We start from the raw sequence: 25331 nt of genomic DNA, 5'->3' as shown, positions 1-25331 counted from the left end.
CCTGCCTGCCTGCACCTGCCGAGCTGGATGTGGCTAAAGAAAACACCTGCCCACGCTGCTGGTCTCACTCAGCATCGCTGTGTTTTCCCATCCACTCCCTCTCCTTCTGCCTCTTTTCAGCTGCCAACACTTCCTCCTCTGTCATCCCTCAGGTCACCACCTTAGTTCCTGTTTCCTTAAGAAAAGGAATTAACTGGAAGAGAATGTTCACTCCCTACATCTGTGCCCACCTTTCCTCCTGGTATTACAAACTGCCCTTGCTCTTGACTCAGGCCAGCCCCTCTACTGGACACTGGAGCCTACCCCCTCCCTCCTGAGGGCACTGGTCCAGTCATTCTCCTTCTTCCTCTTCATCACTACATCCCCCTGCACAGAACTTTCCTGTCAGAGTGCACATGTGAATGATTTCCTCCATATTGAAAACAACACAGATTTCAACAAGGATACCAGGAAAATTCGGTGGGAAAGAATTGTCTTAAATGGTGCAGGGACAACATGTAAAAAAAATGAACTTGGATGACCTTTTACCATGTAAAACATTAACTTAAAATGGATCATACACCTAAACAGAGGAGCTAAAACTCTGAAACTCTCAGATGAAAACAGGAATAACTCTCTGACCTTGGATTAGGCAGTAGGTTCTTAGATAAGACACAAAATCATAAGTGACAAAAGAAAAAATAGATAAATGGGAATTCATTAAGAGTAAAAACTTCTGTGCTTCAAAGTGTCAGGCGAGTGTATACGCCTCAGTTCTGTCTCGTCACAACAAAGATTTGGAGTGACGGACATTAAAGCCCTCGGCATGTCACAGCTCTTGGGTCTTGGCCAGACCGTGATATAGCTCTCAGGTCTCGAACGGACCGTGTTATAGCTCTTAGAGAAATCAGTGTTACAGCTCTATTTTATTTAGATAATAACAGCAAAATCCATCCTCGAGGGGTGAGGACATGTCGAGCCAAAGACGGGAAGAGAAGAGAGCCCCAGCGTGCAGGAGAGAAAGAGAGACCCAGCCCTTTGGCTCCTCTTTTTATATGTTTTTTTTTTTCTTTCCCCCTGGGCCTGCCCTATGTAAATTGGGCTAGCCAGGAGTGTTGTTTGTTCTACCTGAGGTCCTCACTCCAGTCCTCAGACCTTACTTTGTTCTATTTTTGAGGGCCTTTCTCTTCCTTATCTTTTAGCCACCACCATTCTGGACTCCTTTTCCCTATTTTAACTACCTAACAAAAGGACACCATCAAAAAAGTAAAAACACAAGCCACAGAGTGGGAGAATGTAATTGCAAATCATGTATCTGATAAGGGACTGGTATCTGGACTACATAGCTTCCAGTTCAAGACGGCAGAGTAGAAGGATGTGCGCCCATCTCCTCCTGTGAGAGCGCCAAAATTGCAACTAGCTGTTGAACCACTATCAACAAGAGGATGTTAGAACCTACCCCCAAAAAACATACCCCACACGCCCGAAGACGAAGAAGCTGCAGTGAGATGGTAGGAGGGGCAAAATCATGATAAAATCAAATCCCATACCTGCCAGGTGGGTGACTCACAGAGCGGAGAACAATAATACCAAAGAAGTTCTCCTGCTGTTGTGAAGGGTCTAAACCCCAGGTCAGGCTTCCCAGCCTGGTGACAAAGGGACTGGGAATCCCCTTGGAATCTGACCTTGAAGGCCAGTGAGATTTGATTATAGGACTTCCAGAGCACTGGGAGAAACAGAGACAACAGTCTTGGAGGGTGCGAACAAAATTTTGCACACACCAAGATCCAGAAGAGAGGAGCAGTGATCCCGTAGGAGACTGAACTAAAACTACCTGCTGGTGTTGGAGGGCCTCCAACCGTGGCTCACCACAGGGATAGGGGTGTTGGAAGGTCTCCCTTGGTGATGCTCTCTTGGAGTTTGCCATTAACTCTGCCATACAGCCCTAGGCCCCAAGGCTGGGTCACCTCAGGCCAAACAACTACCAGGAAGGGAATGCAACCCCACCCATCAGTAGATAATTGGATTAAAGTCTTACTGAGCAAGACCTGGCCCACCAGAGCAAGGCCCAGTTTTTCCTATTGCCAGTCCCTCCCATCAAGAAGCTTCCACAAGCCTCTTAGCCTCACTCATCAGAGGGCAGACAGAGGAAGCACAGTTGCACAAAAACCGTATTACAGAAAGTTAATCACAATGAAAAAGCAGAAAGTTATGTCCCAGATGAAGGGACAAGATAAAATCCCAGAAAAACAAATAAAGTGGAGGTAGGCAACCCTCCAGAAAAAGAACTCAGAATAATGATAGTGAAGATAACCCAGGATCTCAGGAAAAAATGGAGGCAAAGATTGAGAAGATGCAAGAAATGTTCACCGAAGACCTACAAGAACTAAAGAACAAATGAACAGAGATGAATAATACACTAGAGGGAATCAATAGAATATATAAAGAACTCTCACAACTCAACAATAAAAAGGCAAATAACCCAATTTAAAAATGAGTAAAGGATTTGAACAGACATTTCTCCAAAGAAGATATTCAAATGGCCAATAAGCATGTGAGAAGATGGTCAACATCAGTAGTCCTCAGAATCACAATGAGATAGCACTTCTCCCCTACTCCGATGACAAAAATAAGACAATAACAAATGTTGATGAGATTGGGAAGAAATTGGAGCCTTTTATGTTGTTGCTGAGAATGTAAAATGGTGCAGTCATTTTGGGAAAGTTTGAGAATTCCTCAAAATATAAACATAAAGTTATCATATGATCCAGCTTTTCCACTCCTAGGTATATACCCAAGAGAACTGAAAACATATGGCCACACAAAAACTTGTATATAAATGTTTATTAGCAGCATTTTTTATATTAGCTAAAAAGTGTTAACACCCCAAATGTTCATCACTTGGTGAATGGATAAATAAAATGTGGCATATGTATTGTATATAACATACAATGAAAGAAGAATATTTTGTGTATAATGATATATTTTGTATATAATGATATATGGATGAACTTTAAAAAAAATATGCTATGTGAAAGAGCCAGTCACAAAATACCACATATTTGATGATTGAAGTGGCTTCCCTGATGGCACAAATGGTAAAGAGTCTGCTTGCAGTGCACAAGACCTGGGTTCGATCCCTGGGTCCGGAAGATCCCCTGGAGAAGGAAATGGCAACCCACTCCAGCATTCTTGCCTGGAAAATCCCACAGATGGAGGAGACTGGCAGGCTATGTCCATTGGGTCGAAAAGAGTTGGACATGACTGAGCAACTTCACTAGCCAGCTAGCTATTTACTTGAAATGTCTGGAATAGGCAATTCCACAGGAACAGAAAATAAAACAGTGATTCGGGGGCTGGAGGAAGGGAGGAATGGCTGCTCATGAACATGGGGTTTCTTTTTGGGGTGACAAGAATGCTCGGACACTAGGTAATGGAGGTGGTTGCACAATCTGGTGACTATACTAAAACTTCTGAACTGCATACTTTAAAGAGGGGGAGTGTCTTTTATGGGATGTGAATTCTATTTCAATAAAGCTGTTGAAAGAATTCTCTGGCCCTGCTGCCCCATCTAGCCACTGCCCCATTTCTCTCTTTCTCTTTGCAGTGGGATTCCTCACAGGAGTTGTCCACACTCACTGTCAGCAGTCTGTCGCCTCTCATTGTAGCAGGCATCTGCTCCTACCCCCCTACTAAACGATCTCCTACCAAGCCTCTGTCCTCTATGTTACTAAGCCCAGCGGTCCTCTTCTTACCTGACCCGTGAGCAGCCCTTGGCCCCGTTGGCCTTCCCCTTCCCCACTTGGCCTCCTTGACCCTGTACTCTCCTGGCCTCCTCCGGCCTCCCTGGTGGCTCTTTCCTGATCTTTGCTGCTTCCACCTCCAGTCCTGGTTTGTAAACACTGAAATGTCTGAGGTTCATTTCCTGACCTCTCCCCCTCTCTATTGAGGTAACACTGGTATATAGCATTATATAAGTTACAGGTATACAATATTATAATTCAACATCTGTGTTCATTACAAAGTGGTCATCACCAAAAGTCTAGCTACCATCCATCACCTTACACTTGACTCCCTTCACCCATATTTTGCTCACCTCCTCAACCCTTCCTTCCCTCAACCCCCTTCCCCTCTGGTAACCACCAATATGTTCCCTGTGTCTATGAGTTTGTTTTTGTTCTTTTATTTGTTTGTTTTCAGAGTCTTGTGTGGGTTTTTTTTTTTTCATTTTTGTTTTTAGATTCCATATACAAGCGATATCATACCATATGATTTTTTTCTTTCACCTTCCAACTTTTTTCAATCAACATATTATCCTCACGGTCCATCCATGTTGGATGTTGCAAAAAGCAAGATTTCACTCTTTCTCATGGCTGAGTAGTATCTCATTGCATATGTATACCACATCTTTGGGCTTCCCTAGTGGCTCAGACGGTAAAGCGTCTGTCTGCAATGCAGGAGACCCAGGTTCGATCCCTGGGTTGGGAAGATCCCCTGGAGAAGGAAATGGCAGCCCACTCCAGTATTCTTGCCTGGAAAATCCCATGGACCGTGGAGCCTGGTAGGTTACCATCCATTGGGTCGCAAAGAGTCAGACACAACTGAGCGACTTCACTTTCACTTCACCACATCTTTATCCATTCATCCATCGATGGTCACTTAGGTTGCTGCCATGTCTGCACTCACCCCTTTTCTTTTCTATCTACATTACTCCCTCATGGCTCTCAACCTGTGCACAGCTTGCTCACTCACTGAAGATTCCCAAGTGTTCGTGAGTTCAGAGTTTCTTCCTGCAATCTAGTCCCTTAAGTACAACTGCCCGCTCAGTCTTCCCAACTTTACATCCTGAAGCTGAGTTCCTGATACCAGATTCCCCACTCCTCAAAAAACCCACAACAAATAACAGCAACAATGAACAGCTCCTCCTTCAGCCTTCTGGATCTCAGAAACCAGGGGCTTTATGCCTCTAGTTCCTTTGATGTCTTTCTTTCACATTCCATATCCAGTCCATTAGCGAATTCTGTTGGTTCTTCCTCCAAATATATCTGTAATTTAATCTCTTCTCAGCACCTCCACTTGGGCCCTGGACCAGACCACCATCATCTCCCCTTCCTCGATGGTCTCCCAGCTGCCCTCCCCACCCATTTAGTCAGGCTTATTGTAGCCAAAGAGTCAGCATGTGCCACTTCTCAGCTGAAAGCCTTCCCATGACTCCCATTGTCCAGCTCTAGAGAGAAGCCAGTCTTCACAGTGCCTCCAGGCCCCTATTTCACCTCCCTTCCCCTCACCCCTTCTTCTGCTTCATCTCTTCATCTCTAGCCATGGGCTCTGGCCCAGCCACTCTGGTTTCCTCCATGCTCCTGGACCAGGCCAGGGACCTTCCCCACCCAAGGCATTTGTACTTGTTGCTTCCTTCTCCCAAACATCTGCCTCATTTCCTTCAAGTCTTGACTCAAATCCACCTTTTCAGTGAGGCCCTACCTGGCCACTGGATCTGAAACTGTAGCTGCCCAGCCCTACCCTGCATTGTCCCTTCCTCTGTGCTGTTACCGTCTATAGCACTCAGTACCTATGAATTTACTCCATTACAGAGGTTTTTTCCCCCCGAGATGATCTATATCAAGAAGAGTGTTGGGGAGATAATCTTTTCAAAAAAACAAAAGAAAAAGTACATTAGCAGAGCTGAACGAACAAGGGACAGACATGAGCATTTCCAAATAGTGTGGCCTCTCTTGGCTGGAAATCACCCTAGTGCTGGAAAAGATACCAGAGATAGAGTATAATATACTTTTTAAAAGTTGTATTTGTCTCTTTCTACTGGAGAATGAACTCTGGGAAGGGAGGGCTTTTTGTCCAATTTGTTCACAGCTGTATTCCCAGTGCTTATAGATACTCAATCAATACTTGCTGAATGAACAAATACAAATTTAAAAGCTAGCAGGCAGATTTTATCCTATTTCATTTTGCATCCCATATGCAGACATTTTGCAGACCAGACCTAACTCCCACACCATGTCCATCTCACACACCCACTCCACCTGAGGGTGAGAGAAAAGGCTGCCTCCCGTTGCCTGGGGATGCCGGCTCTAATGTTAGGATGGTGTCTGAGGCCTACATGCAAGTAATCTTCCAGAATGATTGCAGTGGGAAAGACAGACAACACCAACTGCTGGTGAAAACATGGAGCAACTGGAACCCTGATTTACTGCTGGTGGTTTGCCTCCTGCCCAAAATGCTGGGTAGCACCTGCTAAAGATGCATACATCTATCCCATGGCCCAGCAACACCACTCCTAGTTACGTGTCTAAGAGAGACGAGGGCTTATGTGCACCAACAGACATCGATAGGATTGGTCATGAATCTTCATTCATGATAACCCCAACTGCAAATGCCCAACAACAGAATGAATAAACAACTGTGGAGAGTTCCCAGTGTTGCCGTTCAGTCACTAAGCCATGTCCAACTGTCTGCAACCCCATGTATTGTAGCATGCTAGGCTTCCCTGTCCTTCACTATCTCCCAGAGTTTGCTCAAATTCATGTCCATTGAGGTGCTGATGCCATCTAACCATCTCATCGTCTGCTGCCCACTTCTCCTTTGCCTTCAATCTTTTCCAGCATCAGGGTCTTTTCCAATGAATCGACTCTTTCCATAGGTGGCCAAAGCATTGGAGCTTCAGCGTCAGCATCAGTCCTTCCAGTGAATATTAAGGGTTGATTTCCTTTAGGACTGACTGGTTTGATCTCTTTGCTGTCCAAAGGACTCTCAAGAGTCCTGAGCACCACAGTTCTACAGCAGTGTAGAATACTGCAATGAAAAACAACCACCACAATCACCCACAATGACAGGAAGGAATTTCCCAGACACGATGTTGAGCAGAGAAACCTGAACAAAAAGATATATACAGTGTGATTCTATTTATATTGTCGATGAAAAATTAGCCAGTCTAAGAAAGAAAGTTTTACTTGAACCAAACAGGATTATAAACTGAGAACAGCCGAAGAATTGATGCTTTTGAACTGTGGTGTTGGAGAAGACTCTTGAGAGTCCCTTGGACTGCAATGCAAGGAGATCCAACCAGTCCATTCTAAAGGAGATCCTGGGTCCTGGGTCCTGGGTGTTCATTGGAAGGACTGATGCTGAAGCTGAAACTCCAGTACTTTGGCCACTTCATGTGAAGAGTTGACTCATTGGAAAAGACTGATGCTGGGAGGGATTGGGGGCAGGAGGAAAAGGGGACGATGGAGGATGAGATGGCTGGATGGCATCATTGACTCGATGGATGTGAGTCTGAGTGAACTCCGGGAGATGGTGATGGACAGGGAGGCCTGGCGTGCTGCAATTCATGGGGTCGCAAAGAGTCGGACACGACTGAGCAACTGAACTGAACTGAACTGAAGACTTTTCCACTTGTTAGAGATCAAAGCATAGTTACATAATTTTTTTAGACAAAGGGCATTAAATGATGTATTATTGACAGTTTATACAATCCAGACCTGAGGACAAAGTGAGTAGAGGGTAATGGGTCATCATGGCCCCTTGCAAGATTAAGAAGAAAGGTTATCTTCTAAAAAGTTGTGACCATTGATGAGATTAAAGAGGAATGTTATCTCCTAAGGTGGTCTGGTTAATCCAGATGCACAACTCACATTAAAGGGAGGAGGCTCAAATGGGCAGAGAACATTTTCATATTTAAATTTTTCTTGTCTTTCCATAAAATATGAATTGTATTTCATCAAATGAAGTTTAAAGAGATGGGAAAAAAATCTATGGTGACATAGATTAGAACATCAATTATAGAACATCAATTACCCTTGGAGGCAGGTACTGTTGGGAGGGACTGAGGGAGGCTTCTGGGTGCTGAAGATGCTCTGTATCTCCACATGGGTGGTGCTAATAGGTGTGTGTGTGACAGTGTGCAAAGCTGGAATTTGTACACTTTTCTGAAGGGATGTTAGACCTCAACAAGAAAGAAAGGAAGGAAGAAAGAAAGAAGAAAAAAGAAACTGAAGTCCCAGGGTGGTAACCCAGACATCTGCTCTATCTATGTACTGACCCTGTGCTAATTTCTTCCTTGTAGTGCTCTGGAGACTTGTTGATTTCCCTACCTGTGCACTCCTTGACCTTTGGAGAGGAGGTCGATGTGCAGAAATACCTTGGACCTAATCCTGGAAGACATGGTGCTTTCAAAAAATACATCCTTGAAGAGCTTGGTCTCTGTATCATCACTCTCCTAACTTGAGGAGGGCTGGACAGGCTTTGTTTCCTAAAATCAGATTTTCATCTGAATTATGTTTGTTCCTCCACTTATGTGATAATCAGCTTGCGAGACAGCAAGACTGCCTGAGATGTTGCATCGTTTTTGACTTGAATAAAGGAAACAATCACTGTGAATGTTCTGTTTTCATATCTTGGAGCTGTTCATCATTGAGTGGATTTCTCCCTAATTGGATTGAAATCTGAACAATGTCTTGGCAACAGCGTCATACTGGGTGTAAATCAGGGCCCCAAGACCCTCACCTAGCCCCTTTCCCTAGACTCCTTGGTCCTCTTCTCTTGGGCTGAGACCCGTTGTCACATGACTCCGGACCACTCCGCTCTCTGCAAAGGTAGAAGTGGCCATGGACCCTCGAAACTCTCGAAACTAAGCCCCTTACTTAGTTCCATGGTTGCACTGGTTGTCCAGACCCGTGTACTATGTCTGTTTCTAGAGCCAGGATGTGAGTGAGTCAGCTGCACCAAATTGAGTGGCTGAAGGTAAGGAATAGGGCTTCCCCAGGGGCATGGGGAAACCGCTCCGTGATTTCTTTACTCTCACACTAATACAACACGCACACTTTTGACACCAGATGTGCGGGGTTCCCACACATTGCACCAAGCAATTCTCTGCCACACCAACGGGAGGTCCGAGAACTCAGTTCTGTTCTAGCACTAACTGGTGTTTGTGCAGAACTTACAGGTGAAGGGCTCAGCCCCGAAAGGCTGTCCCCAGCTCAGATGCCAATCCCAAGTCCCAAGTTGTCACCTGTACTTCTGACAGACTGGCTATCAATGGAAGTTTCTCTGACTCCTGCCTTGGGTTTGATAATTTGCTAGACCAGCTCACAAAATTCAGGAAAATACTTGTCTGTTGGTTTATTACAAAGGATTTAATAAAGAACAGCCCGAGGAAGTGATGAGTGGGAAAGGAGGCGGAGCTCGGATGCCCTCTCCCAGTCCACCACCCTCCTAGCACCTCCACACGCTCACCAACCTGGAAGTTCTCCCTACCCTATCCTTGTGGGCTTTATGGCGCTTTCATCATGATTGATCATTAACTCAATCTTTCCCCTTCTGGGAGGATGGCAGGGAATGGGGGCGGGCTACAAGTTCCAAGCTTCTCATCATGGCTTAGTCCCACTCTCTCACCGCTTCATTAGAAAAAAAGACACTCCTGTCACCCAGGAAATTCCAAGGAACTGAGAAGCTCTATGTCAGAAATCCTTCTCTTAGCGCTCTTATCACTTGGGAAATTACAAAGGTTTTAGGAGCTCTGTGCCAGGAACCGGGGACAGAGACCAATATGTAATTTTTGTATTATTTCACACCGGGGGATACCAGAGTGTGACCACCCACAGAAGGAACATGCACTCAGGTGAGCCACAGGTGCCCCCCACCCCATGAACTCGCTCCAGCAGCCAGGGGTAGGGAGCAGTGATCAAACTGATGATCCAAGTGAGGACACAGCATGAGTGCAGAAAAGAAAGAGCATTGAGGAGACTGGGCCTCTCCTGGGGTGATGATCTGCACCCCAGCCCCACCCAGGGCTGGGCCCCCTGTGAGCCCTGCCTCTGTTGTGACCTCCAGACCCCACCCCCACCCCCCCACTGAGTGCCTTTGTTTCAACTCTGACTTCTATTCCAGCTCAGGTCTTGGGAAAGAACGTGTCAGCTAATGGCTGCTCCTGGCCCAAGGCTGACTCGTTCCTCCCCTTCCTGGGTGCGGGCTGGGAACCCCAAGAGGCTTGGTTGGGATACCAAGGAAGGCATGTTGGCATTTTAGAATGTTGGTAATTTGCAAACTGCATAAAATCTGTGTGTGTGTCAAAGAATCCTGGAACCGCTGATTTCCACAGCCCTGGGCATTGCTGTGGGCATCCAGAGGACCCCCGGTACTGAGAAAGAATGGGCAGCAAGGATGGGTGGCCTCTGACTCCCACTGCCCCCCAACCCCCCATCACCCCGCTTGGGAGCCACAGTGGGCAGGAACTAGTCTCTGGGAAGCCTCTTCTTCAGGGTCAGAACATCTGGCAGGATCCCTAAGTTGACGTTCCAAGGACTGAAATTTCCTCTTGTTTTTGCCCAGAAACGTCTGGCTTGGTCTGCCCTTGCTCTGTCCTCCCCACCCCCGCCCCCCTGCCCTCGCCTACCAGCCTGCCTTTCTGTCTTTAGCATTAGAACATTCTAGTCAGAGCTGGGCTCCGTGGTGTGGGGCAGCCAGCAGGAGATAGGATCTGGAGGACTCAGGACACTGCCTGGCCTTGGCTTCTCGCGAGGCGTTGACCCTGACTCCCGAGGGCTGGGGATACACCTGCCCCCAGGGCCCGAGAACGGAGAAAGAAGAGCTCTGAGAGCCTCCTGTGGGCTTCACTCTCCTCTCCTCTCCTTCTCGGGTCCTCACTGTCTGTTCCTCCCTTCTAGATTGATCCAAAGCCAGCCTGAGGTTTTGAGATGGGGAGCCCAGGAGGGGGGAAGTGGGAGGCAGGACAAGGGGTTGGTGGGTGTGGGGGAGAGGGGCACAGCCTGGCCCACACTCACCTCCATGGCCCTAAGGAAGCTCCTTCAGTGCCTCAGATCATCAAAGGCTGCCCCCCACCCCCCAGTTTGGACCTGGGTTGCCTGGATGGGCATAGGAGGGTGGGAGACAGGCAAGGGAAGGACCAGGAGACACCTCGGTGCCTGGCTAGAAGGCCTGAGTGCAGGTGCCAATGGAGGCCAGACAAGCAGGTTACCCAAAGCCGACAGGGTCAGCTGTGGCCACAGGGGCTGCCCCTGCAAACCCAGCATCCTGCCAACAGCCCCCAGGAGCTAGAAGTCAAGGCCATCTCCTCCTAGAAGAGAAGCATCTATGGAATGGGCAGTGGCACAGGGCTTGGGCTGGGAACTGCAGGGGGATGATGGCCACAGATGAATGATGACTGAGCTGCCCCTGCCCTGAGTGGCTCAGGCTTGAGGGCTGGCTCTGATGGGCACAGGCCCACACAGGCATCTCCTGGAGGGTAGGGAAGCTGGAGCAGGGCTGCAGGTGCCCTGGGAGCACAAATGCGACAGCCGTGCTGACGCAGGGCATCCCAGGAAGGCAGCAGAGTGGAGGTGCAGCTGCACTGGGGTTCACAGGGGAGCTAAGTCCATGGGCAGAGGGAATGGTGGGCACAGAGCTAGCAAGCAGCTCGAGAAGCCCAGAGCCTAGCTCTGTTGGGCTTGGTGAGAGAGACCCCTCTCCCTCACCTCTGGCCCTATGTTCTGCCCTCCGAGCACAGGTCTCACTGAATCTGCTCAGGGCTGAGGCAGGGCGGGCATGGGGAGAGTGGGGGCCCTTCACAGATGAGGGCCTGGGTATCAGGAAAGGCATGGGCCAGCCTACAGGTTCTGAGGAGGGAGGCTTCGGGGAACCCAGAGAGCCTGCTGATCAGGTGGGAAAAGCCCCAGATACAGCCAGGTCCCTGCCCTGCGTGCAGCCCTCAGAAAGGCCACTTCCTGCAGGCCTGGGATAGAGGTGGGCCAGCGGAAGTGACTGCTTTGCTCTGCGAGCGTGGCCTGAGAGACCCTGGGTTCTGGCTGAGAACTGGGTCAACCTCCCACTCACTCCCACCCTGCCCAGTGGCTGAAGCCAAGAGAGGCCCTGGCCTCCCCTGCAGCCTCTTTCTGTCCATGTCCCAGGGAACAGGTTAGGGCAGGAGAAAGACCAGGCTGCCAGAAATCCTCTGATGCTGATCTGGATGACACCCCCAGTGGCGCCATTGGGCCTCTACAAACAGGTGTGATGACAGCTTTCCAGAAAGTTCTGCCTGGGTAGGGGTGGGTGAGCACTTCCTGCCCTGCCTGAGAGGTCAACAGTCAGTGTCTTGGGGGAGGGGCTAGTCCTCAACCCTCCAGAAGGAGGCCAAGGTTCTCACCCAGAGCTTGACTGGAGGCTCCAGGAGTGAGACCCAATTCCCATTTCCTTGTCATCCCCTCTGCCCCAACACCCTAGCCCATTTCTTACTTGATTCATTTATTCAATCAACAAATGTTTAATGCCAGGGATGAGGGTATGGTTAACAAAAAGACCCAGACTCCTAGACCTCATGGGGACTACCACCCTCTCTAATAAAGTCCTGCCCTTCTCTGAGGTTCAACCAAACACCACCTCCTCGAGGAAGCCCTCCATGACCACACAGCTGTCCTGGGACCTTAGGATAGTCTTGTGTGATTGGGTCTGCTTCCCTGGAACCAGTGCACAGGTGGGTCTCAATAAGTGGCAGCCACAGCTCCCATCAGCACCAGTACCCACCATCATCATCATCAACGAGAGATAATATTCCTTGGGTCCTGTCAATCCCTTGCCTGCCTGTGGCAGAGAACACCCAAATGTTATCAGCACACATGCAGTGGGTCCTATTCAAGAAAACTCAGCTCTAAAAATCCCAACAGCCAAAACTTACAGGTAGAGGCCACGGGCTCACCCCCTGAGGAGGCCTCCCCTAATAGCTGAGTACTGCAGGAACATGGCACCCCTGCCTAGGGGTGTCAGTCCCAAAATGGCCTGAGGTCAACACTGCAAGTTCACTTTCCACCTGGAGCGACTTCCATCTGGGCTGCTTCCAGCAAGGGCGCTCCAGGAAACACTAAGGTGGTAGCGGCTCCATGCCCTCTCAAATGCATGGGCCTGGTCCTCAGACCCTCGTCCAGCTTGCCTCTCTGAGGAGGAGGGGCAAGGCAGGCCCTCCCAGGGCTCAAAGCCTATTAGCATCCTTAGCTGCTGGCAAGGACATGGAGTCCATGCCCAGCTGAGGGGAAAGATTCCTGGGTGATGAACTGGAGCACTTGGCTGGCAGGACAGTTGGCTCTTGTGCCCTTGCCAGGCCTGCAAGTGAAGCCCCAGGAGAGAGTGTGAAGGCCTGGATGAGGCCCAGCAGACCCAGCCCTGCAGCCAGACCTAAGGCATCATCCTGGGGAGAGAACATCCACGAGCAGCAGGCACTGATTTGGCCTGAGAGCTCCTGACCTCTTCCTCCACTGGTGGCCAAGGGCAAGGGTCAGCTGTGTGACCCCAACTGAAGGCAGCTCGAGTCTTGGATGACACCTGCTGCTGGGGAGATGGGTGAGGAAGGCTCAGACCCCTGTGGCCTGGCTCGCAGCTGCTGCTGCTGCTGCTAAGTCGCTTCAGTCGTGTCCGACTCTGTGCAACCCCAGAGACGGCAGCCCACCAGGCTCCCCCATCCCTGGGATTCTCCAGGCAAGAACACTGGAGTGGGTTGCCATTTCCTTCTCCAATGCATGAAAGTGAAAAGTGCAAGTGAAGTCGCTCAGTCGTGTCCGACTCTTAGTGACCCCATGGACTGCAGCCCACCAGGCTCCTCCGTCCATGGGATTTTCCAGGCAAGAGTACTGCAGCCCCTTCTAAGAACAGTGGTGGGGGATGGGAGGTGACAGATGGGGTGTGAAGCAGGGTGGAGCCAGGACCTGGCCTGGCCCTTGACCCAAGTCAGGCTGATGAGGTTGTCTCTAAAGGAAACAAAACCGAAAGGAGTCAGAGATGGGGTCTCCAAGGCGGTGCCTTCCCTACCTGGAGCCACGTCTTCCCTTTCCAGAGGTCCTGACTCCTCAGGCACATTCCACTCCACGCTTCAGTTGCTGCAGCCGATCGCTGCTCCACCTCACGTGTTGACCCAGGGCAAGCGTTCTGCCCAGGGCTTTTACTTTGCTTCCAAGGGTACCATCTGTTATCATCAGAGCATCTTGCAGAACAGGGCATGGGCCAGCCCTTTGGGATAAGTTGAGAGCAGCCAAGGCATGCCTTCTGCCATCTACTGTGGTAGGCAGATGTGGCCTTAGAGAAGCCAAGGCCACCCCTTGGGGACCTCAGGGGGAGCAGGAGGCTTCCTGGACACTCTCCCAACTCAGTCATCTGTACTTAGGCACCAGGGAAAGCTCCTGAAAGCAAAGAGCAGACCTGCCACCCTGCTGAAGGCTCCCGCAGCTTCCAGTGCATCACCCCCCCCCCACCCCCACCCCCAGCTTCAGTCCGGCCAAGCTGCTCCAGAACACACAGGCTCCTCCCCTCCTCACAGCCTCTGCACTTGCTGTTCCCCGAAGTGGAGTCTGGAATGCCACCCTGGCCTCCTGGCCTCACTCACTCATCTCACCATTCGGGTGAGGGGTGAGCTCACCCCTGCGATTACTGCCCTCCTCCCGCATGCTGCTTGCCCCAGTCCATGCCCCACTCACAGCTCACACCAAAACCAATACCACCTGCTTCTGGACCTCTCGGTCTCCCCTGCCAGGCTGCACGTTCCTTGAGAGCTGAGAACTTGAGCCTTTCACTCAGGCTGTCTCCAGTCCCTGGTGTAGCATACGGCCATGAGTGAGTCTGCGTGAATGAAGAGCCTCTAAAGGCTATTACTGGCCACCCGAGCCCTTGGCTCCTTCCAGGACCTAACAACTCAGGGCTCAGGGAAGCCACAGTCTGGTGGCTGGGGTCACAAGGGAAGCAGACCTGAGGGTGGAAGGCTGAGGGCGGGGCCAGCCCCTGCCCAGCTTGGTGAATAGGGCACGGCCTCACCTGCCCCAGTGCCCTGTGCCCCTCTGGCAGGCAGCTATGAGAAGGCCGCTGGCACCTGGAATCAGCTGTGGAAATCCTCTCCTGACCAAAGGAACGCTGTCCTGGTGCTTCTACTCCCTGTTTACCAGGCAAGAGAGGTTCTCAGGGGGTGGGGCAGTGCCCAAGAGACTGGTGGCCGGAGCTGGGCACTCCCTGCCTGGGCACCGACTCTGGGTGAAGGGATAGAACTGCCTGGCCGGGCCTTCCAAGCTGATCCAGCTTTAGTTAAGTTGCCCCGCACCCTGAACCTGCCCTGAGCCCTCTGTCCAGGCAGAACTGCCTGAACCAGTTTGTGAGGCTCAGGGAGGCCAAGGGCTTGTAATTTCTTGGAAGCATTTCTGACCCTTCCTACCTGGTCCCTCTGCCCTGCGGGTCAGACCATAGGCAGGCCCTGGGTGCCTCACACTTTGCCTTTCCCGCTCTCCCTCATGGCAGTGGATCCACTCAAGAGCCGGCTGGAGTGTTGCCACCCCTGGCAGCGGGCCTGGCCTGCTGAATCAGAGTTAGCACTCAAAGGAGATCTTCAGGGTTCTGTCTGCAAGTGAATGACTGAGAACTGGGCCGGGAGGACAACTGCTCACCCAGGGACTGGAGTCGATGGTGGGGTTTCAGGCACTGCACTGTGTGGGCTGGGGGAGCTTTCCTGGCCCCAAAGTCACCACTTCTAGCTGACAGTGACCCCCTCTCTGCCACAGTGGCTAAGGCCAGCTAGGCTATGGGGGGAGGAGCTGGTACAGGAGACTGTCTTGAAGGACCACAATTCCATGGCTGGGTGCGGGCCAGGCATCAGGAGGCTGCCATTCAAGCTCTAGCCCCAACATACATTTGCTGAGCAAGGCAGCTTGCTGCACTTGGGATTTACCCACTCGATGGCACCATACCCAGGGGCGGGCCTGGGCAGGAGACCACATGGGAGAGCTTTAAACCTGGAAGGCTCATACATAGCTGGCTCCTTTTCCTTACTTGCTGCCTGTTTAGATAACTCACATCAGGTGAACAGGGCTGCAGGTGCTAGGCCATAGTCACAATGCCTGGATGGCCAGGGCTCCATTCCTGGGAACCAGCCATGGTGAGGTGCGAACATCTGAGCCCACTGGAACTGCCAGCATTCTCAGGAATGCCCAGTGTGGTGGACAGTTGTTGACATTGGCCACCTAGCATGGTTTCATTCCTTGATCACAGAATTGCGTCTGAAGTTAAGAATACTCCTGGACTTTTCAACCACATGCGTGAATAAACCTTCTTTTTATTATTAATTCAGTCTGGCCAGGGTTTCTGTCACTTGCAATAAGAGTCCTAACAGAAAACACTGCTTTCCCCAGCAGAGGGAGGGAGAAAGACAGGACTGAGAGGCATCAGATACCTAGAGAGAGCTCAGACTGGACCAGAGGCCTGGGCAGGCCGCCCTGGACCATGGAGAGCTCAGACTGCAGTCCCTGGGGCTGGCGGGCACCCACAGCATGGCAGTCTCCTGCCTTGCTCTGGGTGAGCTCACATGCCTGGCCTGACAAGGCCCAGCCAGCCAGACAGGTGGGCATCAGCAGGGTGGGTGGGTAGGTGCTGGTTTCCTGGAAGCCTCTCTGGACCCACAGTCTTCTCTACAAGGGGGCAGGGCCAGGTGTGGTGGTTGAAGGCCTCAGAAAACAGGGACCTCACTCCAGTCCTACCTTCTCTCTTGCCCCTAAAGGTGCCTGGGATCGTCTAATTCTGGAGCTACAGCTCAAATGGCTGAGAAAGGACATTTGTTCCCAAGAGGCCTAGGTATTTGGGGCTTGCTAAATGAAAAGGTAATTACCTTAAATGGAACTAGAAGGATGCCAATATCCAAAAAGAGGCACTGGGGGTTCGGAGAAAAGGAGCCACTTCTGCTGTGCCCACTACCCATGGGGTAGGGTCCCCTGGGGGTAGGGAGGGCCCTTCGGGGGGCTGGGCAGCTTGGGGAACTCTGCCCTCTCAGGGGTCCGGGCAGAGGCATCTGTTTGGACCGAAGTGACCAGGGAAGCCCTCCCTCATGGCTGCAGACCTGGGGTCAGCTGTGGAAGGATGACCAGGACACGCCCGAGGCGTAGAACTCCACGTGGCTGGGCCAGTCCCCATCCCCACTGCCCTCCCTGTCCTCGTCTGAGTCATCATCGTCTCCACTGGACGCCCCGCAGACGGCCCCCGCCAGGTGGGCCGAGGGCCCGGGGGACCCGAGGCCCTGCTCCTCCACGTCTTCCTTCCGCTTCTGGGCGGCCAGCTCGCGGAAGCAGAGGCTGCAGACGCGCAGGGGCTTGGGCGAGAGGCGCGGCAGGAGGAAGCGCTCGCGGGAGCACTCGGCGCAGACCACAAAGCCGCATTTGCGGCAGTGGTGCCGCCGAGTGAGCGCCGAGAAGCGCGTCTGCGTGCAGCGCATGCAGATGTCCGTGGCCTTGTCGGGGATCCAGGGCGCCGCGTGCTCCGTGCTGGGCTGCAGGCCCGTGGCCAGCAGCTGCCGCCGCACGCACTCCTCGATGTGGCTGATCCACTCCTGGCGTTCCGTGGCGGAGGCAGCCGACACCACGAAGGACTTCTTGGCCGTCTTGATCATCCAGCGGTTCTTGGCCTGCAGAGTCTCCGGCAGCGTCTCCAGTGTAACCTCCTCCAGCGGAATGATGTGCTGGCTGCGGTACTTACGCTTGTTCAGCACGATGCTGCCGTACACCAGGATGTCGTTGAAGAGGAAGAAGATGCGCGGTTTGGCCTTCTTGCGGCACTCCTTGGTCAGTACGCCCTCACCCAGCAGCACTCGGCCCGGCAGGGCCAGTGGCTGCCCCGATGCCCCGAAGCAGCTCTCGACAGCTGCGATGCGCTGGCTGTTGATCTCCGTGTTTGCCAGGTGGTCCACCATCTTGGGCCACTCGGCTGTGGGAGGAGCGGCAGAGGAGGTGTCAGCTTGCTCTGGCATAGCTTGGGGTCAAGACCACCCCCAACCCCCAGTTCCCCAACCCATAGGTCAGACAACCCACTAATTACCCCCTCTGCAACCCAGGAGGCCCAGATGTACCACTCAACCAAGGAAACTGGCTGCTCCAGAAGCCACCCCTTAGACATGGAGTTACTGGGAGGTGAGGGGTGTGTGGAAGCCAGTCCAGGATGGGAAAGCAGTAGTAAAGATGTGTGACTGAGTGGGGGCGGAGGGGCAGAGGCTCAACCCTTGGGGAGCCTTGGAAGACAGGGTAGAACAAGCCTCAACACTATCCACCGCCCAAGGGACAAGGACACTGAGCGCCAACTCCCATCAGGGGCTTGCGGGAGCACTAACTACCCAGTGCTTTGGGCCTGTCTCAGGCAGAAGGAGGAGACTGTACCAGCTGGGGAATGCCAGACAATGGAATGCTGCAAACCCAAAGGTCACTGACTCCCCTATCTACCAAGCCAAAGCATCACAGACCCTGCAACCCACTCACTCAGCCCGTGGACCCATTCACGAGCCACTCAGGAAGCAACTACTGTGCGCTTAGCACCATTCCATGCACTGGGGATGCAGTGAATAAAAGAAGGCTTCTGTTCTGATGGAACACCACCAACACCAGCATCCCAGGCACCACTGCAGAGTGCTTCCATGTCAATCATGACTGTCTCAACTTGTCCTCACACCAACCCTAGCTCGTAGAATTACCGTTGACAGAAGGAAACCGAGGCTCTGTTAGGAAGCAGGCAGCCCAGAGCCTGCACCGCTGGAGACCACACTGCCCAGAGCCCTCCCGCAAGGAGCAAGAGGCCTCTATCCTCCTCTGCCAAGCACTCCACGTGGTAGCCCCAGATCTCACCTGGGCCTCCTCTGCTCTGTCCCTTTGACTCGCCAGACTCACAGCATTGAAGACACCCAAACACTGCTGACCCAGGTCAAGCCTGTAGTCCCAGCTGTCCCCTGAGCTGCCCCCGTGACCTCCCACCAGCTCCTCTTCTTTTCAGAAACAAACCACCATTCACCTAGTTGTGGAAGCCCGAAATCTAGGACTCATCCTTGAATCTCCTCTTTCCTGTACTCCCATCATTCAACCAATGAGCAAGGTCCATCATTTTTCTCGCTCACACTTGGCCCTAGTTGCCCCAGTTCTCACCACACAACTCCAGCAAGGCTATCTCCCTTTCTGAAAGAGTCTCTCTGACAACCCCAACTCAGGCAACGTCTCCCGCAATCCAGGAAAGGGTTGGCAGATCATGGCCTGAGGGTCAAATCTGGCCCACAGCCTGGTTTTGTGAATAAAGCTTTATTGGAACAGAGCCATGTCATTCATTTACAGTGGTCTGTGCTGCTTTCCTGCTGCAACAACAGAACTGAGAGCTGTGATAGAGACCACACAGTCATAGAACCTAAAATTTACTGTCTTTACAGAGAAAGTTTGCCAACCCCTTCTGTAGGATGTTACCCTATTTTGCTTTTTCTTCACAGGATTTATCAGGACCTGATATTTTCTTGTCTATCCATCATTTGCTTGCATGTTTCCTATTTCCCTCACCCACTTCTAAATTCCATCAGAACAGGATTCTTTTCTTATTCACTGTATCCCCAATACCTGGAACAGTGCTAAGCACACAGTAGGTGCTTCCTGAGCGGCTAGTGAATGACTGAACCAAACTTCTCTCAGGCCCACTGTGGGAGGAATGAGCCACTGCCTCCTGTCTCTGAAGAGGAAGCAGAAGAGAGCAGACCCCACAGCCGCCGCCGCCACCGCCACCACCACGTGCATACAAGCAGAGAGCACGCCCCTGACCAAACCGATCACACTCACAGAGTTTCTAGGTCACCACACTGCAGTTCCGTAAGTCTGGCCACCTGTGGGAGACTGAAGTGGGGCCAGTGCGGGGGCTGGATGCATTACACAACAGGGGTGCTCAGCCCCGAGGCACGTATCGCTTGCCCCTTTCAGACCACAAGCTGTCCTGAGAAGTGCTGTCCACACCACCTTATGTAAGAACCACTATTTTTAGGCTGCTGAACTGGGCTGCATGTTGCAAACCCAGCTGATTATCAGTGACAGCCCTGGGCCATCCTATTAGGACCAGTCACCATGTCCCTGTTGTGGACAGTCTGGCAACATTTCAGAGGCCACCCCCAGGACCCCTGGGACAGGCTAGATGAGGGTTCCGTTGGAGAAGCTCAGAGCAGAGCAGAGGGACAGGCACCAACAGCAGTGACTTTGCGACCCGTGGCAGCGACAACAGAGATTCTTGGCAGAGGGGAAAGGGCAGAACAAAGGGCGAGCTGGGTGCATTCACACAATGGGCTACTGTCAGCACCCAATCCACGTGGGTCAACATGGAGCGACAATAGACACCAAATGCTGAGTGGAAAAAGCACCCTGCAGAACGATCTGACCCTGTGTATGCAGTAATTATGCATTTAAGAAGTGTTCACAAACTACATCTGTAAATAAAAGTGGACAGGATGGAGCCTTGCACCCATGAGGATGGCTGCTACAAAAAAAACAAAAACAGGAAACAAGTGTTGGCAAGGGAATGTGGAAAAGTTAGAACCTTTCATGCACTGTGGGTGGGAATGTAAATTGGTGCAGTCACTGGGGAAAAAAGTATGGAGGCCCCTCTAAAAATTAAAAATAGAACTACCATATGATTCAGCAACCCACTTCTGATTATTTATCCAAAGAATTGAAAGCAGGATCTCCAATGGCATTTGCACACCCATGATCATAGCAGCATTATTCACAACAGTCAAGCAGTGGAAGCAACCCAAGTGTCCGTTGATGGATGAATGGATAAACAAAATGTGGTATGGACACACAATGGAATATTATTCAGCCTTAAAAAAAAAATCCCATCACTTGCTACAATATGGATGGATCTTGAAGACATTATGCCAACTAAAATAAGCTAGTCACAAAAAGACAAATACCGCATGATTCCACTAATATGATATATCTATAGTAGTCAAACTCATAGAAACAGAAAGTAGCAAGGTGGTTACCGGGGCTAGGGGTGGAGAAGGAGGAAGAGCAGGGGAGGAGGGGTGAGAGGGAGAGAGTTGTTATTTAATGCCTTTAGAGTTTCAGTTTTGCAAGATGGAAAGAATTCTGGAGATATTTCACACCAATAGGAATATACGTAATACTCCTGAACTGTAAGCTTAAAAATGGTTAAGATGGTTTACAAAAAGAGATGGACACAAAGCAAGATCAGGAGAAAAATGGCCTGGGGGAGGACACCTGAATATCATTAGGCATGTTGGATCAAAGATTTCAGCTTTATCTACAATATTTTATTTCTTTCATTAAAAAAAAAAAGGCAGCAGCATATGTGATAAAGTCCCAGTACCAATCAATTCTGGGAAGTGGGAACATGAGCTTTTTCCTTCTCTCTTTCTAAATATAAGGTCCTCAAAAAGAAAAGAATTATAGTATAATGTCTGGGTCAACAGCTGTAAGCTCTACTGGCCTCTCAGTAGGTGACCTGCCTGGGCCTCCCCTGAGCACACAGCAGCAGGGCCCAGGCTGCAGGACATGCTAGGATGAACATCTCAGGATGGAACACGACTTGTTCCCTCCAAAACTCCTGGGCGTCGCCAGCTAGCAGAAGTGGGTGAAACCCCAATCTTGTAGCCACACACCGAGGCCTAACACGCAGCACCGAGGCAGATGGACTTTATGTGGAAAGAAGAGCAGGCATCCCCCCACCCCCCTGTAACCCTGGCCTGGTGGGGTTGGGTGAGCTCTGGAGGCACACTCGCCCAGAATCCACCTCTGACTAGATGTTACCCAGGTGGGCGGCACGGAGGAAGTGAGGGGCAGCGCCCATGAAGGGGAAAGCTTTGGGCAGGGGAGGGCCTATAACACTGTCTCCCTGTCCCTTGTAGGAGGCCCCAGGATGCCTCACACTGCTGGGTCCCTCGTCAGTGGTTTACAGACCCCCTCCAGGCCCTGGTAGACCCCGTTCAGCTGTTGGCAGCAAAACATGGCCCAGGAAGGATGGGGAGTACCTGGTGATCATGAAAGGGGTCTGGTCTCTGAGCTGAGCCCACATACTGACGGGGTAGTGGGAAGGCTTTCGTGCCTCCTCCTCCGGGGGCCTTCAGCAAGTAGCAGCTGGGGTGAGGCCAGCAGGGGCCAGCACACGGCATCCTCCTGGGGAGCTCCCGACATCCGCCCGCCACGGCTGCCACCACAACCAGAACTTCACTTCACACCTGGTTTAACATGGCCTGGAGATTTTTTTCTTGGCCATGTCAACAGCTTATTTCCAACCTGCACCCCCCTGCAGGGGAAGTGTGGAGTCTTAGCCACTGGACCCCCAGGGGAAACCCCAGGAGATTTTCTTGGTAAATGTGGCAGCAACCCCACCTCCCCATCCCCCACCCCTCCCAGCAGATGAGAAATCCTCTTTTTATTTTTCTCACTAAAGAAGTGAACTGCCCTCCCTTAGGACAGGGCGGAGGGAGAGCTGAGCCTGTGCCCATTCCTTTTGTGGCTGCCTGCCTTAGGACAACCTGTGCGGACCCCTGTGTGGTACCCCAAGTGCTGACAGAGGTGGACACTCATGAAGGGCCAGTGTCTTGGAGCAAAGAAGTAAACAGGCCAGCTCTTTCTTGCATGTTTTTGAAGTGGGGCAGGCTCCAGGGCTGGCCTTCCTGAACACCAGTGATCCCACCATCTGAATAGGCCAACGGCTCTCTCAGTGAGTAAGCCATGCTCCACGTGTCACTGGGTGGCCAGGGTTCTATGCCTGACAGTTGAGGTGTCACACATGATCTACACCAGAGGTAGCAAATCGACACCAGGTCCAAACCACTGCCAGCTTTTCTAAAAACAATTTATTGGAACATAGCCACATGCAACAGAGATTGGCCTGCAAAACCTAGAATATTTACCATTTGGCCCTTCACAGAAAAAGTTTGCAGACTCCTGATCTATACCACCACATACTGTCAAATGCATAATGTGCCTGCTCCAGGGACGCACCTGACATGGGGCCATGTCCTGATGGAGCTAGTCTCCTCCACTTGGACACAGACTTTGAGATTCAAAGAGCTGTCTGGGGCCCCAACCTGGGAACCCTGTATAGTAGGACCTGGGAGGGGCACTCAGGTCCATCCTTCCATTAAGAGCTACAGTTGGGGACATTGCTTATCAGAGAGGGAGTTACCTGGCCAAGGTCACAGAGGGAGTCAGGGTGTTGGCCCTTTGGACTATCCCTTGGCTTCCCCAGATTAGGGCAGGACTGATGTATCACCTGACCCTCATTCCCTCCAGTCCCAACCTGGACCACGTTGTCTTCATGCCTACCTGACTTACCTTCTAAATATTTACTAAAGTCCTACTATGTGCCTGGCACAGCTCTACTAGGCAGGACTAGGCACCAGGTTACAGCCGGTAGCTAGGGACCAGACCTTTCAGTATCAGACAGCCTGGTGCGACAGCCAGGATAGAAAGTATCAATAAATCAACAAGGTGATTTCTGATTGTGAATGCCACAAAGAAAAGGGCTGATGTGCTGAGCAAGGCTAGGGTGAGGGTGGTGGTCAGGAAAGGCCTGGTGAGGAAGTGACCCTGCACCAGCCTGAATGTGAAGGATTTTAGCCATGCAGAGGCCTGAGGGAACAGCTCAATGACCTGACTATGGAGGCAGGAGGAGTAACAAGTAAGGTTAAAGGTGCTGTAGGAGCCAGTCTTGCAGGTCCACAGGCCAAGATGAGGATCTGAGTTTTTCTCCAAGTACAATCCAAGTGTCCTTTCCTTCCAGAGGGGCCACCCCTTAGGCTTGTCCAGTTCTATGCTTCCTGGAAAGCCCTCCTCCATGAAAAGAATAGTAATACGGAAAATAAACCAGGGGTGCCATTAACTGAAGAGCTTACAGCTCACCAGGCACAACGGGAAGCACACTGCCAAGTATTATCATGCTGATTCTTCACAAAAGCCCCATTGGGGAAGGTGCCACCTCCATCATCAAAGTCACTGCCCAAAGTCCCAGCTCCAAGACAACCATGAGCTGCTGAAAATAGAATCCGAAATCCTCAAGTTCAGAGGGCAGGGCCCCTCTCCAAATGCCTGATCTCCAACCCCCAACCCTCTCCACCCAGGTCAAGGGGTGGCTTGGGCGGGTCCATTAGCTTGGCTGAGCTGCCCAGCCCCTTCCTTGTAGTGGGCTTGGTTGCACAAGTCCCTTAGCTCAGCTGGGCTGCCTCAATTGCCCATCCTGGCAGCCCTGGGGGCTGATGTGTGCAGGGACACAGACTGAAGTCAGAGACAACCCCAGTGGAAATTGCATGCCCAGGAACATGCCAACATTAAGTGGAAATTAGCCAGCAATCATCCTCCCCTCTTCCCTGGCTTCTGACCTCCTGGTGATGAGATAACAATGCTGTTCAAATTCCAAACGAATATATCCCTGATCAAGTTACAAAGTGACTCAGGGCATCCACTTTCCCATCTGAAAAAGTGGCTGGATGACAACTCTCCCCTGCACAGCTCTTAAGGTGTTCAGGGAGAGAGAAAGGGAAGGAGATTCCGGGTGATTCCAGGCTGGGAAGGAACTGCCACCTCTCTCTGCGTCAGCCTCAGTACTTCCTCTGTGAAATTGGAGATTAAGCCTGGCCTTGTTTTCTTTGACAACTCCCACCAAAAGTCACAAACTCAGGCGCTTCAAGGGCCAGCGAGCACCCAGGCCACCCGGAAAGCGCTACCACCCTGCCTCTCCTCCCCGCTTCCCTGGGCCAAACTATCTCTGCCCACTGCTCCATACCCTGCAGACTGGGACCAAGAGTGGCGGCCCCCACGATGGCGTGAGTCAGGAATCCCCGAACCCTCCCCAGACAGCAGGAGCGCTGAGATCCTTGCTGCCCCGGGCCTCAACGCCCACAGCGTCTCCAGACCGTTTCTGCTCTCACTTCGTGCATCCCCCGGGCACCCTGCCTCGACGTCGGAGACCCCCTTACCCGTTTTCACCCCTCTGTCCTTGGAGCTCCTGGCAGCCCCCGCCCCGCCTCCAGCCCCACCAGCCAGCAATAAGCGCCTTGGTCTGTGCCTTTGCTCGGGGCCAGAATCCGAGATGGCACCGGGCGCGCGACCGCCCCGCCCGAGTCCAGGGGCCACCTAGACGAGGAGCCCGGGGGAGCTGGGAGGCAGTCGGCCGAAAACCCGCTTGCTCCGGGCGCCCCGGCCTGGCTGGTGACCCTTACCTCCTCAGCCGGGGCCCCTCGCGTCTCGCGCCCCACCAGGCAGCCGGCCAGACAGACCGCACTCCGCTACCGCGTTCCGCTTGCCGGAGGGGGCCAACCCCCCCGCCGCCTTCCAACTCTCCTCGACCCGCCCCCCGCCCCGGCGGCTCCGCCTATCGGAGCCTGGGCGCGAGGCGGGGGCGGAGCCTGGACGCCAACTCTCGGAGTCGGAGTTCCAGAGAAATGTGCGCGTGCCGAGCGGCCAGACTTCGAGTGCGTTTGGGTGGGTTGGCGCTTTAGGCGGTGCGGGCGTGGGGCTTCCTTGTCGCTCTCTCCCGGGACTGGCAACCCAGACTTAAGCCCCTCAGTCTCCCTTTCC

General features: G+C 52.1%; 1 protein-coding gene, 1 long non-coding RNA gene and 1 other non-coding gene across 3 annotated transcripts; 2 read left to right on the top strand and 1 right to left on the bottom strand.

Annotated features, from left to right (window-relative positions):
- Window positions 1-4395: 4395 nt before the first annotated feature.
- TRNAC-GCA lies at window positions 4396-4467 on the top strand. The gene has a single exon. It is a non-coding gene; the product is annotated as a tRNA-Cys (tRNA).
- Window positions 4468-7583: 3116 nt separating this feature from the next.
- Window positions 7584-8373, top strand: LOC123330443. The gene is made up of 2 exons (XR_006546404.2): window positions 7584-7803; window positions 8060-8373. It is a non-coding gene; the product is annotated as an uncharacterized LOC123330443 (long non-coding RNA).
- A 7673-nt stretch (window positions 8374-16046) lies between these two features.
- On the bottom strand, window positions 16047-25131 carry PLEKHF1 (pleckstrin homology and FYVE domain containing 1). The gene is made up of 2 exons (XM_006060423.4): window positions 24974-25131; window positions 16047-17703 (listed from the first exon to the last, which is right to left on the bottom strand). Exon 2 carries the CDS (start codon window positions 17687-17689, stop codon window positions 16850-16852), a length of 840 nt encoding a protein of 279 aa, XP_006060485.1. The 5' UTR covers window positions 17690-17703; window positions 24974-25131; the 3' UTR covers window positions 16047-16849.
- Window positions 25132-25331: the final 200 nt, after the last annotated feature.

Source organism: Bubalus bubalis, chromosome 18, assembly GCF_019923935.1.
Source record: "Bubalus bubalis isolate 160015118507 breed Murrah chromosome 18, NDDB_SH_1, whole genome shotgun sequence".
In the NCBI taxonomy this organism is placed as follows: domain Eukaryota; kingdom Metazoa; phylum Chordata; class Mammalia; order Artiodactyla; family Bovidae; genus Bubalus; species Bubalus bubalis.
This window is presented reverse-complemented; position numbering and strand designations above follow the sequence as displayed.